The sequence below is a fragment of the Rhamphochromis longiceps genome, linkage group LG12 (genome assembly GCF_057381845.1).
Source record: "Rhamphochromis longiceps isolate RC_006_pf linkage group LG12, R_longiceps_female_GT1.1, whole genome shotgun sequence".
In the NCBI taxonomy this organism is placed as follows: Eukaryota; Metazoa; Chordata; class Actinopteri; order Cichliformes; family Cichlidae; genus Rhamphochromis; species Rhamphochromis longiceps.
The window spans coordinates 4,437,487-4,453,661 of record NC_140568.1 but is presented as its reverse complement, the minus strand read 5'-3'; the positions used below and the strand labels follow the sequence as shown (position 1 = coordinate 4,453,661).

At 41.9% G+C, this 16,175-nt stretch overlaps 1 protein-coding gene and 1 long non-coding RNA gene across 3 annotated transcripts in view; one reads left to right on the top strand and one right to left on the bottom strand.

Moving 5' to 3' along the window:
* Window positions 1–2,905, bottom strand: part of LOC146656634 (uncharacterized) — a 65,180-nt gene extending 62,275 nt beyond the window's left edge. For both annotated transcript variants that reach the window (XR_014913904.1, XR_014913905.1), the window contains exon 1: window positions 290–2,905. This is a non-coding gene — a long non-coding RNA (uncharacterized LOC146656634). The remainder of the gene's footprint in view (window positions 1–289) is intronic.
* A 5,003-nt stretch (window positions 2,906–7,908) lies between these two features.
* On the top strand, window positions 7,909–14,358 carry LOC146656633 (kelch-like protein 10). The gene is made up of 5 exons (XM_085424429.1): window positions 7,909–8,234; window positions 9,164–9,650; window positions 10,659–11,252; window positions 13,163–13,312; window positions 13,547–14,358. Exons 1-5 carry the CDS (start codon window positions 8,101–8,103, stop codon window positions 13,844–13,846), a joined length of 1,665 nt encoding a protein of 554 aa, XP_085280555.1. The 5' UTR covers window positions 7,909–8,100; the 3' UTR covers window positions 13,847–14,358.
* The last annotated feature ends 1,817 nt before the right edge of the window (window positions 14,359–16,175 follow it).

The window sequence follows — 16,175 nt, the reverse complement described above, 5'->3', positions numbered from 1 at the left end:
TAGAAATATACATTTTAGGTTTGGGTGGAGGAAGAGTACTCTACTTTGGGAGAAGGTTATAAGCGCTTTCATCTGAAAACACAATTCAATCGCTAGCTTAAAATCACCTGCAAGGGAATTCTACAACTGTGTGTCGAGGCACCCCTATTTATAGATTTTTATGGCCTGGCATGTGACATCATGGTGGCCTGGCATGTGACATCATGGTGGCCTGGCATGTGACATCATGGTAGCCTGTCTTTGTTCTGTCATTTAAGCCTTTAGGAAAACCCTCAACACTGGGCCGAACCTTGGAGTTCTGTATGTCCATTCAGGCACACTCCATGCTTGATCTGTGGGCAATTCCTCTCAGAAGTGGAGGTCACGGTGGAGGCGTCGGAGGGCGGAAGGCGTTCCCTCAGTGGCTCTCCTCTTCTGAGATTCTGTAAAAACAAAAGTCAATGTAGTGTAAGCAGCTTGAAAGAAAGTAACTGAACTTTTTTAAATTTCTGGGAGACGGTTGCTCACACGCGGGCGGCACAGTGGTTAGCACCGTTACCGCACAGGAAGAAGGTCTTGAGTTCAGCTCTACCGTCGCTCTGTGTGGAGTTTGCATGTTCTTCCTGTGTTTGCGTGGGTTCTTTCCTTGTACTTCGGCTTCCTGCCACAGTCCAACGACCTGCAGTTAGTGGCAATAGGTAATCGAAGAGTGTAAATTGGCGATAGGTGCGAAGGGTTTTCTGCGTCTATGTGTTAGCCCTGTAACAGACTGGTGACCTGTCGAGGGTGCACCCTGCTTCTCGCCCTAAGATAGCTGGGATAGGCTCGAGCTGCCCTGTGACACTGGAAAAGAAACACAGCAGAGAATGGATGGGTGGCTGATCAAACGTAAACATTTCCAGTCACTTTCAGTTCAAGCTGCTTAGCATGATCTCACATTTGCCAATTTCTCTATCTCTTCCCCCTCTGTTGTGTGTGTGTGAGATATTCTCACTTTTGCCATTTCTTCTGTCCCTTTCAACTGATCTGTGAGTGTGTGTGTGTGTGTGTGTGTGTGTGTGTGTGTGTGTGTGTGTGTGTGTGTGTGTGTGTGTGTGTGTGTGTGTGTGTGTGTGTGTGTGTGTGTTTGTCCCACATATTGCATACTCTGCTTTTGTCCTCAAATCAGGTAGGAAGTGTCTGTGTGGTTGAGCTGGTCTGGTCTGTCTAGACTTTCACTAGATAGATCAGGCTGCACCCACCTGTGAAACAGGTGGAGGGTCACCAGGACATGCAGAACTCGCTGACAGACTTCTGGCCACCTCTTGCCTCCTTAGTAGAAAGGGGCCACTCCCAGAGGCAGAGGGCTGTGAGGCACCGCCCGCCGGGCCCTCTCCTTTGGGAAAACCCTCAACACTGGGCCGAATCTTGGAGTTCTGTATGTCCATTCAGGCACACTCCATGCTTGATCTGTGGGCAATTCCTCTCAGAAGTGGAGGTCACGGTGGAGGCGTCCGAGGGCGGAAGGCGTTCCCTCAGTGGCTCTCCTCTTCTGAGATTCTGTAAAAACAAAAGTTAATGTAGTGTAAGCAGCTTGAAAGAAAGTAACTGAACTTTTTTAAATTTCTGGGAGACGGTTGCTCACACGCGGGCGGCACAGTGGTTAGCACCGTTACCGCACAGGAAGAAGGTCTTGAGTTCAGCTCTACCGTCGCTCTGTGTGGAGTTTGCATGTTCTTCCTGTTTTTGCGTGGGTTCTTTCCTTGTACTCCGGCTTCCTGCCACAGTCCAACGACCTGCAGTTAGTGGCAATAGGTAATCGAAGAGTGTAAATTGGCGATAGGTGCGAATGGTTTTCTGCGTCTATGTGTTAGCCCTGTAACAGACTGGTGACCTGTCGAGGGTGCACCCTGCTTCTCGCCCTAAGATAGCTGGGATAGGCTCGAGCTGCCCTGTGACACTGGAAAAGAAACACAGCAGAGAATGGATGGGTGGCTGATCAAACGTAAACATTTCCAGTCACTTTCAGTTCAAGCTGCTTAGCATGATCTCACATTTGCCAATTTCTCTATCTCTTCCCCCTCTGTTGTGTGTGTGTGAGATATTCTCACTTTTGCCATTTCTTCTGTCCCTTTCAACTGATCTGTGTGTGTGTGTGTGTGTGTGTGTGTGTGTGTGTGTGTGTGTGTGTGTGTGTGTGTGTGTGTGTGTGTGTGTGTGTGTGTGTTTGTCCCACATATTGCATACTCTGCTTTTGTCCTCAAATCAGGTAGGAAGTGTCTGTGTGGTTGAGCTGGTCTGGTCTGTCTAGACTTTCACTAGATAGATCAGGCTGCACCCACCTGTGAAACAGGTGGAGGGTCACCAGGACATGCAGAACTCTTGCCTCCTTAGTAGAAAGGGCCACTGCCAGAGGCGGAGGGCAGTGAGGCATCCAACCCCCATCTCATCAATAGGGGGGTATGATCTGAAATAACAATAGATTGATAATTGCAAGTTTCAATAAGTGGAAGAGGACATTTATCAGTGACAAATGAATTTATCCAATAGAACATTTTGTGGACAGGAATATAGTCGGAGCATGCCCTGGATGAGTATCCTTATTAGAGCTTCTTTCTAGGTTAGAGAGCACACAGCTTGTACCTCCAGCTAAAATGAGATTGTGTGTTGTCATATCCAGAATTCACGAGAATTAATAGACAATTAAGGTTTCATCATCCCATTTGGGGGCGTAAATGTTGGCTTAAATCAGTTCATAAAGTTGTCCATAAAGTCCATAATGTTGGCCAACCACAGTAATACGGACCCATAATAAGGACCCATAGGATCAGATAAAATGGTTGATACAGGAAATGGGACGTTTTTACCCATAAGGATGGCCACCCCTCTGTCTTAGAGTTAAAGTTGGAATGGACTATTTGGCCAACCCAACCAGTCTTCAATCTATATCGGTCTGCTATACAAAGGTGAGTCCCCTGTGGAAAAGACATATCAGATTTTTTCAGTTGTGTAAGCACCTTTTTGTGCTTAACAGGGTGATTCATAGACTTAATGTTCCAACTTACAAAGTTGGCTGCATAACCCGTAAGCTTCGCCTGTATATTGACAGCAGCCATAGAGTTATCTAATCAAAGAGCAACAGTATGAACGTGTGTGTGTGATAGCCACTAACGTCTAATCACACTTATGTGAATTAACTTATATTTCAGCTATTTTACTTTAAATGTAAGTGATATTTTCTTTTGAAAATCCTCTAAATTAACTAGTTTTAACTGTAGACCTGGTAACTAGTCTGGGATATTTGTAGCTGATGCTCCATTTTTGTACCAGTAGGTGGCAGTGTGAGACCATGGTTTGGCCTGTTGTTAGTAGTCAGAAGCATGCTCAGCACTGTTTTCTCATAATGTTACATGTACTCCCTGCCTTATCATTTCTTTCCTGCTTGCAGGCTAGTATTGTACCAGAAATAGAAAATAAAAGCAGTCACACCCGATATATTGCATAGATTTATTTGAAATACTTATTACTTGTTATTCTGTTTTCTTTTTATTCTGTTTCTTCGTTACTGTTTCTTTCGCTCCGGGACCACGTGCACGTAATTTTCGTTCCACCTCATGTAAACATGTGATGTGAATGACAATAAAGAATCCATGAATTCTTTTGGACCTAATACTGATCTTTGAGGTATGTCACAAGCAACATCCATCAATTTAGATTCCTACTCATTTATTTGTACATATTGTTGCATATTCACTACATAGCTTTTTATCAGCCCAAAATCACTCCCCTAAACCCATACTTTCCATTTTTTTATTAGAATTTCATGATTGACAGTATCGAATAAGGCTGCCACAAACGTTTATTTTGATAGTCGACTAGTCACCGATTATTTTTGCGATTAGTCCACTAATCAGATCATGCAACATAGAGCTTACTGCACCAGCATGCATCTGCTCTAATATAACTATCATTAGCTTACAGCTTTAAGTGTATGTGCTAACTAAAAAATAAAGACAAGATGATAGTTTATTAAATTTTAATTAAATTTGCAGATTGTTTCGGTGAAGTTTAATAAACTCAGCCGTCTGCTCCTTGCTATCTAAAATATAACAGGACACCAGAGTATATTCTCGAGCATCTCACACTTCTGATGATCAGTTGTCTGGTTGACGTTTATTCAGCTGTGTAAAAACCAATGACTGTATAAATTATAACTTTAATCTCAGCCAAACCGATTTACTCAGGAACAAATGAAAAAACCCAAACAATAACATTTTTAAGTTATCTAAGTGACTTAGATATCATGTTTAACCTGAGTAGCGAAAGACGGCGGTGGGTTTGAAAACGATTTGTCGGGAGTCCGGTGTTCTCACCGGCTCTAGCGAGCCTTGAACCCCAGCTAGCTATCGAGCTAGTGCTCTTGCTCTAGTGTGAGAGATAAGTAGTTTTAAACCTTGTGATCCACAAAACAGCATAACGATAAAAGAAGAACTGACTGCGTTACAGTCAGTGCGGGAGCAGCGGCTTCGCTCATGCGCGATTCATTTGCCGTTTGGACGCACAGGTGTTGTCTCATGATATCACAGGTCTCCTGCCCTGATAGCAGCTGGGGGAGGACTATCCTCCGCCTGTGAGCGCTTTGGCATGGGTGAGGTGCCCAAGGTAGCACCGCTGCCTGTTGCGAGTAAGAGCGATATGCGTTTTCACGTCAAAAAGTCGTCATAAATAAGTCTCCAATAATACCAGAAAAAGTCGCCAGATTTGTCGCTAGTCGCTTTTTAGAAAAAAAGTCGCTAAGGGGGTCTGAAAACTCGTTAAATATAGCGACAAAGTCGCTAAGTTGGCAACACTGCAGCTGGCGTCCTTGTACATGCAGTGCTGCCATCTTCTGTTTCAGTCCGTTATTACACTCTCAAATCCTACTACTTATTCATGTGTCTTTTGGGATCTTACAAAGCTACGGAGCCCCGCAGGGGACATGGGAGAAAAAAAAAATTAAGACAGACTTTTGCGAGATCTCGCAAAAGTTTTAGCCGCATTCTTCGGAGGCCGCCAGCTCGAAGCCGACCGGGAGGTCGAGGCACGATGTGCCGGGAAAGCGGTGTTCCTCCCGGCTGTAGTAGGTCTCGACCTCCCGTTAGCTTCGAGCTAGTGGGTGTCAGATCTCCAAAAACGTCGGAGCACTTTTGCAAATATGTGATGTCTTGTAAACCGAGCAGGTATCTGACGTTTACACAACTACATTCACGCCTCAAAATATCTTAAAAGTGTATTTTGTGACCCAGAAAGAGTAATATTACAACAAAGTAGCTGCCGCCATTGTTGGAATTCAACTTTTGCGAGATCTCGCAAAAGTCTGTCTTAATTTTTTTTTCTCCCATGTCCCCTGCGGGGCTCCGTACAAAGCTTCAAACGACACGTCGACTATTAAATTAGTCTTCGACGATTTTGATAGTCGACGTAATCGTGACTAGTCGACTAATCGTGGCAGCCCTAGTAAATGGTAAATGGCCTGTATTTATATAGCGCTTTACTAGTCCCTAAGGACCCCAAAGTGCTTTACATATCCAGTCATTCACCCATTCACACACACATTCACACACTGGTGATGGCAAGCTACATTGTAGCCACAGCCACCCTGGGGCGCACTGACAGAGGCGAGGCTGCCGGACACTAGCGCCACCTGGCCCTCTGACCACCACCAGTAGACAACGGGTGAAGTGTCTTGCCCAAGGACACAACGACCGAGACTGTCCAAGCCGGGACTCGAACCGGCAACCTTCCGAGCATTTTTCACAAGGCGAACTCCCAACTCTTGAGCCACGATCGAACAGTTTTTTTAATTTAAAAAAAAAACTCCAAGTGTGTACTTCTTATTATGTAGGCTAGGGGTGTCCAAACTTTTTGCAAAGAGGGCCAAATTTTATAAAGTGAAGATGCCTGGGGGCCAATGGTTCCTTTTGACTTTTTTTTTCATAACAAAGTTACATGAAAATATAATGAAGAACAATTTTAATAGTCACAATTACCCGTTATTTTTAAAAATAGAAATGTACCTAAATAAAAGACACTCAGGCAAGCATTTACAACTCTAAAGACACAATTCCACCTTTCATTTATATCTGGAGAGTCAGACAACATTGAACAAACTGTATAGAATACCCTACATTTCCATGAGTTTGCAATATCTTTGCCTAATGAACATTTAAACAGGCCTTATAAGTAATGAAAAGTGTTCTGTTATCAATAAAGTTTTTTTAAAGTGAATTTCGCCCTTTGACTTTTACAAGACCTTTCAGGAAGCCAAAGTTTTTCACATACTGGAAGATTGCACAACTGGAAGTTCACTTGCTGCAAGAAATAAACACATTTGTAAATTTACACAATATGTACACAACACACTCAACTATGAATTAAGAGCATAACACCAACAGTTAAAACCAAATCTTAAGAGTTTAACAAAATACGTTTCCTTTTGTGTATTGCATTAGCATGCTTTATGCTTTTTACTGTTCAGAAACACATGAGTAATGCAGGGATGTCACTCGAGGCCTGCTCTTCATTTGATTCAACTGTGCTAAACCAGAAAGAACTAAAACATGCATAGCAGCTCTCCAGTACAGAATTTGGGCATCCCTGGACTAATGAGAGGGGTGATACTGAGATCTAGAGTTTAGTAAAGCAATTAGGTCTGCTTTGAGGGAAGTGGTTGAGATGCATAAAATATCACGCAAGTGGGAGTCACTCATCCTTGAGCTCAATCGGTTCTTGTTTAAGTTCATGACAGAGAATGTTTGCTCTCACAAATATGTGGAACCAAATTGACCCTGTGTACGAGAAAATGCTAAATTCCTGGTTTGAGACCGGATGTGGGGTTGTACATTTCCGGTAGCTTTACTTTGCGGTCAATCGCTACTGCGAAGATATACTCCAAAATCATGTCCAAAACTCGAAAACGGAAAGATCGCGTTAAGTTACAAAGAGCAGAAGGTGGGAACACTCACCACTGTTGTGTCATAAAAAATCTAATGATCAATTTTGACATTTAAAGAGTTTAGATCGATCAGTTGTTTACATCACTCAACACAAGCAGAACTGCATTACTGCAGCAGAAGACACATCGTCCACATTCAGAAGCACATCTCTGTGTAGTGACTGGTCTCATGATTTAAACAGGCAAATGTTCAGCATTCAAACTACAGGTGAAGAATAGTCAAACCAGATGTTTCCCCGTTATGTCGAGATCAGCTAGTCAAGTACACACCTACACAGCATGTTAACAAACCCTGAAAAAAGCCACACAAAAAATGAATGATTGCTGGTAACGGTTTCTATACATTAGTATTTACGAAGAGTATGTTGTGACTTACCTTCAAAATTACAGCGGTCCCTCGCTAATAACGCGGTTCACCTTTCACCTCGCTGTTTCGCAGATTTTTTTAGTGCAAGTTTGCATGCTTATTTTTTTTTTATGTCACATTGTGTCCTGATCGCTGCAGACGATCTCCTCCGTGACGTCTCTCCTGTACAGTACAGAATCGCTGCATCGATCGCTGGCAGTGTGACTCTGAAGTGCAGTACTGTATGTCCACGATGTCCACGAAACGTTTTGCACCGTCAAAAAATAAAATTGGCAACTTGATTTCACCTATCGCTGGTTATTTTTAGAACATAACACCCGCGATAAACGAGGGACAGCTGAGAAATATAACATTTGAATCCCTTTTCTCTTTTGCCCTGAGGTGCAGGGAAAAAATATCAACAAGTCGATGAACATCATTTACAGATATATTGGGTAAATGCCCAAGACATCTATAGAAATGTAAATTGCCGCTTGATTCATTCATTTGCTTAACTTGTTTTGGACCATAAACCAGGCGCGAATAGGACACCGGAAACAAAGCTCCCCAAAGGCGTTTCCGCACCGGAAGTAGCATATGCTAACGTGCACACAGTCAATTAACGGAATGATGTACTATGATTTTCAAATATAAACAGAGTAGTGACACTTTCCAGGCAGCATAAGTTAACGTAATCAGTAATTTAGACAAAGTACCTCACAAACTGTAGGCAGATCTCTAAAGGAAAACACTAAACAGGAGATTTTTTAGAAGTTTAAACATCTTGAGTAACATCTGAATAATGACCAGCGCCTGTAGTACCGTCTTTAGGGAGCTTTTTCTGGATGGACAGGTTTGTGACTCTGTGATCCGAGCTGGAGATGTTGAGTTTAAAATTCACAGGATCATCCTCTGTAACTGCAGTGCATACTTCAGGTGAGCAGACCTGTGTTGTTTGGCTGTGGTTTGGTTCTGCATTTATCCTACTTCAAAGTTTTCATGTAACACAGTGCAGCAGGTATTGGGAGGTTTCAATGTTACACTGTACTTTTTGACCACTAGAAATGTTCTGGAGCAATTTTTAGGGGGGAAAAAATCAGTCCTGTATTTTTATTTAGTTATTTATTTTGGGAGGTTTGTTGGGATACATATATAGTGTAGGTTTGTGTTTGACTCCACAATGAGCCTTTAAGAGGTAGTTTGAAAGATTACAGACGCTATAAACTGGCTTTCTCATTATATTTCATCAGCACGACAACAGCAGCAGCAGTTCTAATAAATTTGTGCACAAACTGGCCTGCACCAAAAGGACCGCATCAGTGGTGATATTAGCTGTGCCTTCACCAGTTTAGCTGAAATTGTATGTCTAAATAGGCAGGTAATCAATTTGGGGCCAGACTGAGAGGTGGCCAATGATATGCCATTTCTGTTGCATTGGGACATGTCTGCTCTTTCCAATTCTGTCTAGTCAGTAAATTTGATAATGTGAAATTCAGTTATTATATTTGCAGCTATTTAATGCCTGCTGTCCCCTGTCGCCCTAACCCTGTTACTGTATAGGAATATTTGCTACAATGCCTAGACAACTCTATATCTTTCTGTCTGTCTAAACATAGCAGCAATGCTGAATGTTTTTCTGCACGTCTGAATAGATGACCTTAAATAGGAGATTGCCCATTTGAAATCAAGTCATTTTAGATTTTTGTTACTTTAATTTCATATCTCTTTGATCACAGTTTGCTCAAGTAAGCATGCAGCTGAAAAATTATACAAATGCTATTTAACTATGAGCTGCACGACATCAGGTACTTTTTAAGTTCCATGACAGAGAGACAATGTGAAAATGCTGATCTGAATCTGCACAGGGATCTCTTCTGCTACAAACCACTACCATCAAACAAGGTCTACAACTTCCCCACTGTGTCTCCAAAAGCAATGAGCCTCATTTTGGAATATGCCTACACCCAATCTGTTGTGGTGACGGAGGACAATGTACTGGAGCTGTTGGCGGAAGCAGACCACTTTATCGTGACTGGCGTCATTCAAGCCTGCTGCGACTTCCTGGAGAGGAAGCTTTGTGTAAATAACTGCGTCAGTATCTACAATCTGGCACACTTACACAACTGTCCTGACCTCAGGGGAAAGGCCTTTCTCTACATCCTCCATCACTTTGAAGAGGTTGGTGCACTCTCCTTGGAGTTCCTTCAGCTCTCTGTGCAGCAACTATCAGATCTTATCGAGAATGATGAGCTCAATGTGAAGCAGGAGAGCACTGTGTTTGAGGCCATTCTCAGATGGATCAACTATTCCCCTGTGGAACGTGGGTGTGACATGCCCGCACTGCTCAAGCAGGTAACTGAAAATGGGATATCAATTTAATTGCACCTCTAAGTGCATTTATTTTGTTTATTACTCAGTGAGGGGCTGTTGAATGAATGGTACAGTTTGAAAGTATAGAAAGCAACTTCCGCTGTAGCAATTTGAATCAGGAATAAAAAATAAAACATAAGCTTGATGCCTGATGCAAAAAAAAAAAAAAAGAAGTTTGATTGTACACTATTGTGTTTACAGAGTTGGGTGTCCAGGCCGCCCACCTGCTCGCCCATCAGCCTTTTATGGCTGACGTGTAAAAAGCTAAAATTGCAATGGCAGAATTACTCAAACTTAAGGCTTGGTAATAGAGTTAATGTAGGGGAATCATTCTTCTTCATTCTTAATCACATTGGGGGGTGGGGTGGGGGGGGGTGGGGGGGCTGTTTCTAATTCACTTGGGAGTGTGCATCAGAAGGTGCTCATCATTTAGTCCTTAATAAATTGTAAAAGTATTATTTACACTTGCGTCCAGATAAAACTGGCCGTTGTTTTGTACTTTCAGAAGTGCATTATTGATAATGTGTCTGAACTGCACTTTAGCTTTTCTGACAGAAAAGTTGACTATGCCCATCGTGTTCTGCCAGAACTTACTGACTGGACCTTAGGCATTTACAACAGGACACACCCTCATTGTGGGACCTGTTTCTACAGCAGGAGGTTACTCAGTGCTCAGATAATGGCATTGAAGCTTGACTGTGGCACCACTGCTTGTTTGGAGGTAATGCCATGACTTGCCATTGCTGTTTGGCAGGTGATGTTGTGGCTCTTTACAGGTAATGTTAGGGTCTTTAAGGGCAATGCCACAGCTGATTGGAGGCGATGCCAGGAGCTACCATAGCTATCTGGGTGATTCCATGACATTTTGATTATAGGGATAGTGCTATACTTCACTAATGGGTGGTGGCATGGTGGCTACATCCAACTCTTATATACAGTCTAATGTTGTATTTCTTGCCTTTTCCCCTTATGATTCTTGTTTTCATCCAGGTCCGCCTACTATTAATACCCACTGAGTACTTGGTTGGCACTGTGAGCAGAAATGATGTGGTGAGTAGTAGTCCGGCATGCATGGATATGGTAACCACTGCCATGAAGATGCTAAATGAGTCCATTGTGGAGAGACCTATGCCCCAAACACGCCTGCCGTCTGAAGTCTTATTGGCCGTTGGTGGATGGGTGAGTCATTTCCCAAGTGTCAAGATTGAGTTGTACAATGTCCGAGCTGACCACTGGGTGCCGCTGAGCTGGACACGGTATGCTTCTCTGGGATTCTACGGTTGTGCTTACCTCAATGGATGTGTCTATTGCATCGGAGGTTTTGATTTCATAAGCTATTCAAGTCATGTGAGAAGGTTCAGCCTCACCAACCAAACCTGGACAGAGGTGGGGCCGATGCATGAAGAGCGGGGCTTTCTCAGTGTGGCCACACTGAATGGCTGCATATATGCTATGGGCGGGTGCCAAAACCAAAAGAAACTGAAAACTGCAGAACGATATGAGCCTGACACCAACCAGTGGACTATGATTGCATCGATGCACAAGCGCAGGGCAGAAGCTGGTGCTGCAACACTACACGGCAAGGTAAGTGGAATTGAGGTAGTGGAAGATCTCTGCCATGTTGGTTTTGTGGAGAAAGTGGTGGACAAAGTTAACTGGTAATGCTAACAACCTTGGTTAACAAGCTGCGTCAATAAAATGTACAGTCACATAATTCCATTAGAAATGCACCAAAAGATGCCAATGCCTTAAACTGTCAGTACACGTCCCAAAGCAGTCACAAACCCAAATTGTAGCCAGGACACTATCCATATGGATTAGGTTTTTTTTGGCCTTTTGTGTCTGGCTGTAAAAATGATTTTTAAGGCTATGTAGTTGGATTTACAACATATGGGGATTTATTATCTTTTGGAGCCAGCCAACCAACGCATTTATGCACTGGAACATGAGAGCACAGTAAAATATTACTTTTCTGTGAGTTTCTGTGCAAAAAACATTTTTTAATAGTCTTATAAAGCTGGCCAATGGGAGTAATTTTTAAAAAGTGAATATTTATTTATTTTTTTTTAGATTTATGTCATGAGTATTGAGAAAGACATTCTTTCCTTGGTTGGTACTTTTTTTCTTGCAAACTTATAACAATCCTGCAAAGGATTGTTTTGGTTTTTTTTGGTTCGGTTGGGATCTCTTTGTTAATTTAATCTCAGTAAACATATGTTTTTTTAAAAAGAATATTATGGTTTGGCAATTTCTTTATTCCTGTTTTATTTGTTTTGCTTAACATGGCACTGATTTGCAAATGTACTTTTCAGCTTGAGGGCTTAATCATCACTGGACCTTTCTGTGGAAAATATGAATAGTTTATGAATTGTATCAGTTTTATAATATTTTATTTTTAAGCTAAATATTTCTATTACCATTAATCCAACAGCTCAGGGAGAAGGTTATGGTTACTTCACCCTCACATCGTGAAAAATAGCAATTTTATAATTTCTGCATCCATATTTTTTAAGTCTGCAAAATACAGAAAATAAATGCAGCAAACCTCTGCTAAAACTAAATGTTTTAGGATAACACCATCATTTTTAGATTTTTACTACTATTATGCAAAGTAGCTACACAGAAATCTGATGAAAACATTTTTAGTTTTTCACAAGCGCATGGCACAACATCGAAGAGCCACCTCCACCGGACAAGACTCAGCAGTCCATCTGCATCTAAAGGACAAAGGTCACTCTTTCGAGGATGCCAATGTTCACATTATGGACAGGGAGGACAGATTGTTTGAAAGAGGAGTGAAAGAAGCCATTTATGACCACTGTGAGCGACCATCTTTGAACAGAGGCGGTGGCTTACGACACCAGCTGTCTGCCATCTATAATCCAGTTTTGAGTTCCCTTCCCAGACGTCTTAACGCCCACTCACATCCTGGGCCATCTGATCTCAGGAATTCGCTTGATAAGGTGGGGCCAGGTTTCACAATGAGCTCACCTGAAACCCTGGCTGATTGTGACCCACACCCTCTTTCACACCTTGGCTCATGTAATTAGGTAGAGGATCATCAGGGGGTCCTTTGTCCCTCTTGGGGGGAAACTCCCACAGGGCTTAAATCTGGGACTCTCCACCATTTGACTCTTAGATCTGAAGAAGCTTCTCGGATGAGAGGTGAAAAGTCTTCAAGCAACTTAAAGAAGTCCAGATGCTTTTCTTTCCAAGCTCCTTAGAATACGATGACCTGGATGACTGAGAACCTTCACAGACATTTTTAGTGTTTGTAAGTTTTTTCTGGAAGCTGAAACATTTAATTCTAGTAAGGCAAGGCAAGGCAAGGCAAATTTATTTGTATAGCACAATTCAACAACAAGGTGATTCAAAGTGCTTTACAGAGACATTAGAAACAAAAACAGATAAAAGGCATGATTTAAAATTGATTAAAACAAGCAAGCAAACAAACTAACTAGTAATTTTGACTTAAACTTGATTTTAATTTCTAGGTGTACATTTGTGGTGGTCTTACTGAAGATGAACCTCTGTCATGTGCTGAGTCCTACAACCCTGACACCAACCAGTGGACACTGATCACACCCATGGAAACCGGGAGGACTGGGGGAGCCGTGGTCGCCTACAATAACGAAATCTTTGTAGTAAGAAGAGCTTAAAACATACTCTTATTACGGACAGAAATTCAAACATGGAATGTTTACTGTACCTGTATTTGGGAGTCTGTATTATTTTCCAAGTACCATGTACTGGGTTATTGGAATGTGATTTCTATAATTACCCTAGAATCAGATATTTTGGAATCTGGAGACCTATTTACTTTTTTACAACAGAACATTTTTACGTTACAGACTGTAACAAGTCCTTTGTCTGCACAGGTTGGTGGCTTTAACGGTATCACTCAGTTGCGTAGTGTCATCGCATATGACCCAAGAACAAGACGCTGGCGCAACGTTGCTCCCATGTTACACCCTCGTAAAAACTTCGGCATTGCAGTGCTGGAGGACCAGCTGTATGTGGTTGGAGGTTTCCACAATGGCGGCTTATTCTGCAATCTGGAGTGCTATGATGAAAAGACCAACAGGTGGTACATTGTCAGCGACAAAGGGATGACCCAAGGTGCTGTCAGTTGTTGCGTTCTGAAGCGACACCCCGATCTGACTGCTTATCTTCGATAATTATTTCACATAAAGAAATAAAGAAATACATTTTTCATCAATAAAAAACTGGCTGTTTCTCTGCTTAAGATCCTGAGGTCTGACATCCCAGTGAAAAAGTCTCTTTTAGCTGAACAGAGAACTTTAACTTTCTTTTCAACATGATGGGCATTGCAGCTTCCACATTTTATGGCCACAAGGGAGGTTAACAGCTATGATATTAAGATCCCATTGGTAAAAGTCAAATCGTTTCTTCACTAATAGGTGATCCATTCAAGCCGCCATCTTCATCTCTACCACCAGCGTTTAGCCAGCTCAACCATCTTCAATGTAGTTTTCTTGCCTACTTTAATGTCCAATTAAAGTAGATGAAATCCAATTAGAGTCACAAATTAGAGTTACTAAGGCTGACTGTAATCGGATCCACAGTTTATGAAGTGAATGCATCGTGTCACATCAGTAAGACTTGAAACTAGCAATGGGACATAAATTCTTCATAAACTGTTGAATTAGGTTATATATCACTTTACAGAAAGAACTTTTTTCCATGTAAATTTTACACAGATGTCATTTTGAATCTCTGCTGGCCTTAAGATATGAGGAAAGTTAAAGTTACTCCAGCTGTGGCGTCAACTTTCAGACGTCAGGCGTCAATTACCTTTTATCTTTTTTTAAGACACTGTTTGAGAGAAATATTCATCATGTGTTTATTTCGATAGCAGAAACATTTTTTTTTTTTTTGTAATTACTGGTTGATTCTAAACAACAGGGCAGCTTCCGTATACTCTGTATAATGTGTTTAAATATGATTGAGCTTCTTTTAGTAGTAGAAAGGGATGTCATTCATGCAGAAGTCAGGTTGCAGGCTCTCAAAGGTGCAGTCAGATGTGTCCATGGCACAGCGACCGCAGTGGCAACTCAAAGCCACAGGGTAGGTGACGATCGGGTCTACACCAGGTGGGCAGGCGGGAAGCTCAAATGTTTTATAGTACAGGTCCCGGTATGTGCACACATGCTGGTACACATTGCTGAATGGTATCTTGATGACAGGGTCCTAAAGGGAGGGGAAATGAAAACAGTGTCCTTACAAAAATGTTGTTATAACACTACAGAAGCAACTGTTTTTAAACAAGAAATTCACCTAAAATGTTAAATGAAGTTTCAAAGTCCTGGTTTTAGGCATAAAGTCTTACTGTTAAACTGTTGTGCATCACAGTGAGGGAAAGTTGATGCTTTCAATGAACCATGTGCCAACACAGTGCAGGGGAGCTACCTAAACGCTACTCCCACAGAGGTTGATTATCTTGTTAATAGTGTTACATCTTCAGTGCGTTCAAGTCTTCATACTGTGCTCCTCAAATTTAGAGCTAATGGACTCCCTGGTATAACTCACAAATGTACACCATAAAGTCATCAAATATACTTTTGGTTCTGAGGGATTTTTAAAAGTAGAAAGGGAGGCAGAGCCTTCAGCTTTCGGGGCCCTCTTCTGTGCAACCAGAGTCAGACACACTCTACTGTTAAGGCTTAAACCTTTTGGGGTTTTTTTTCATAAAGCATATAGTTGGGCTGGATCAGGTGACTGAATCCTCCCTTAGTTACACTACAATAGGTCTAGCCTGCCGGAGGCTTCCCATGATGTGGTTTTATTGGATTTATTTTCTTATGCTCCACTCTGCTTTTAATCATTATTTATTATTAATCTTTGGCTCTTTTCCACAGTGTGTCTTTTTTCCCGTCTTCCTCCCCTCACCCCAAACCAGTCACAGCAGATCGCTGTCTCTCCCTGAGCCTGGAACTCCTGGAGTGTTATTCCTGTTAAAAGGGAGTTCTTCCTCCCCACTGTCACTAAGTGCTTGCTCTAAGGAAGGGGGGGGGGGGTCATCTAATTGGTGGGATTTTGTCTGTATTATTATTGGGTTTTTGCCTTATGATATAAAGCACCTTGGGGTGACTGTTGTTGTGATTTGTTGCTATATAAATTAAATAGAATTGAAATTTAATATATTCCTTTACTTTTGCTGAGAAACCAGAAAGTTTTTAGTATCTGTGACACAGATACAGGTGAAATACACTGACTTTCTTCCCAGTTTAGTCACTTACATGTTTATAATAAAGGTCTGGAGTCACATGACAAATATACTAGACACACAGCTTGACTTTACTGCAAACAGCAGCTGGCAGCATGTTTGTGACTTTATGAGTCATGAGTTTTTCTTTTTGAAATGACGTCATTTTGCTGAGCGCGGAAATCTAAATGCGGCGATGGTTTCCACTATCAGCAAAGAATGGATGAATGAATGAATGAAAGACTGGAAATAAAAACAAACTGACTGACTGGTAAAAGCTG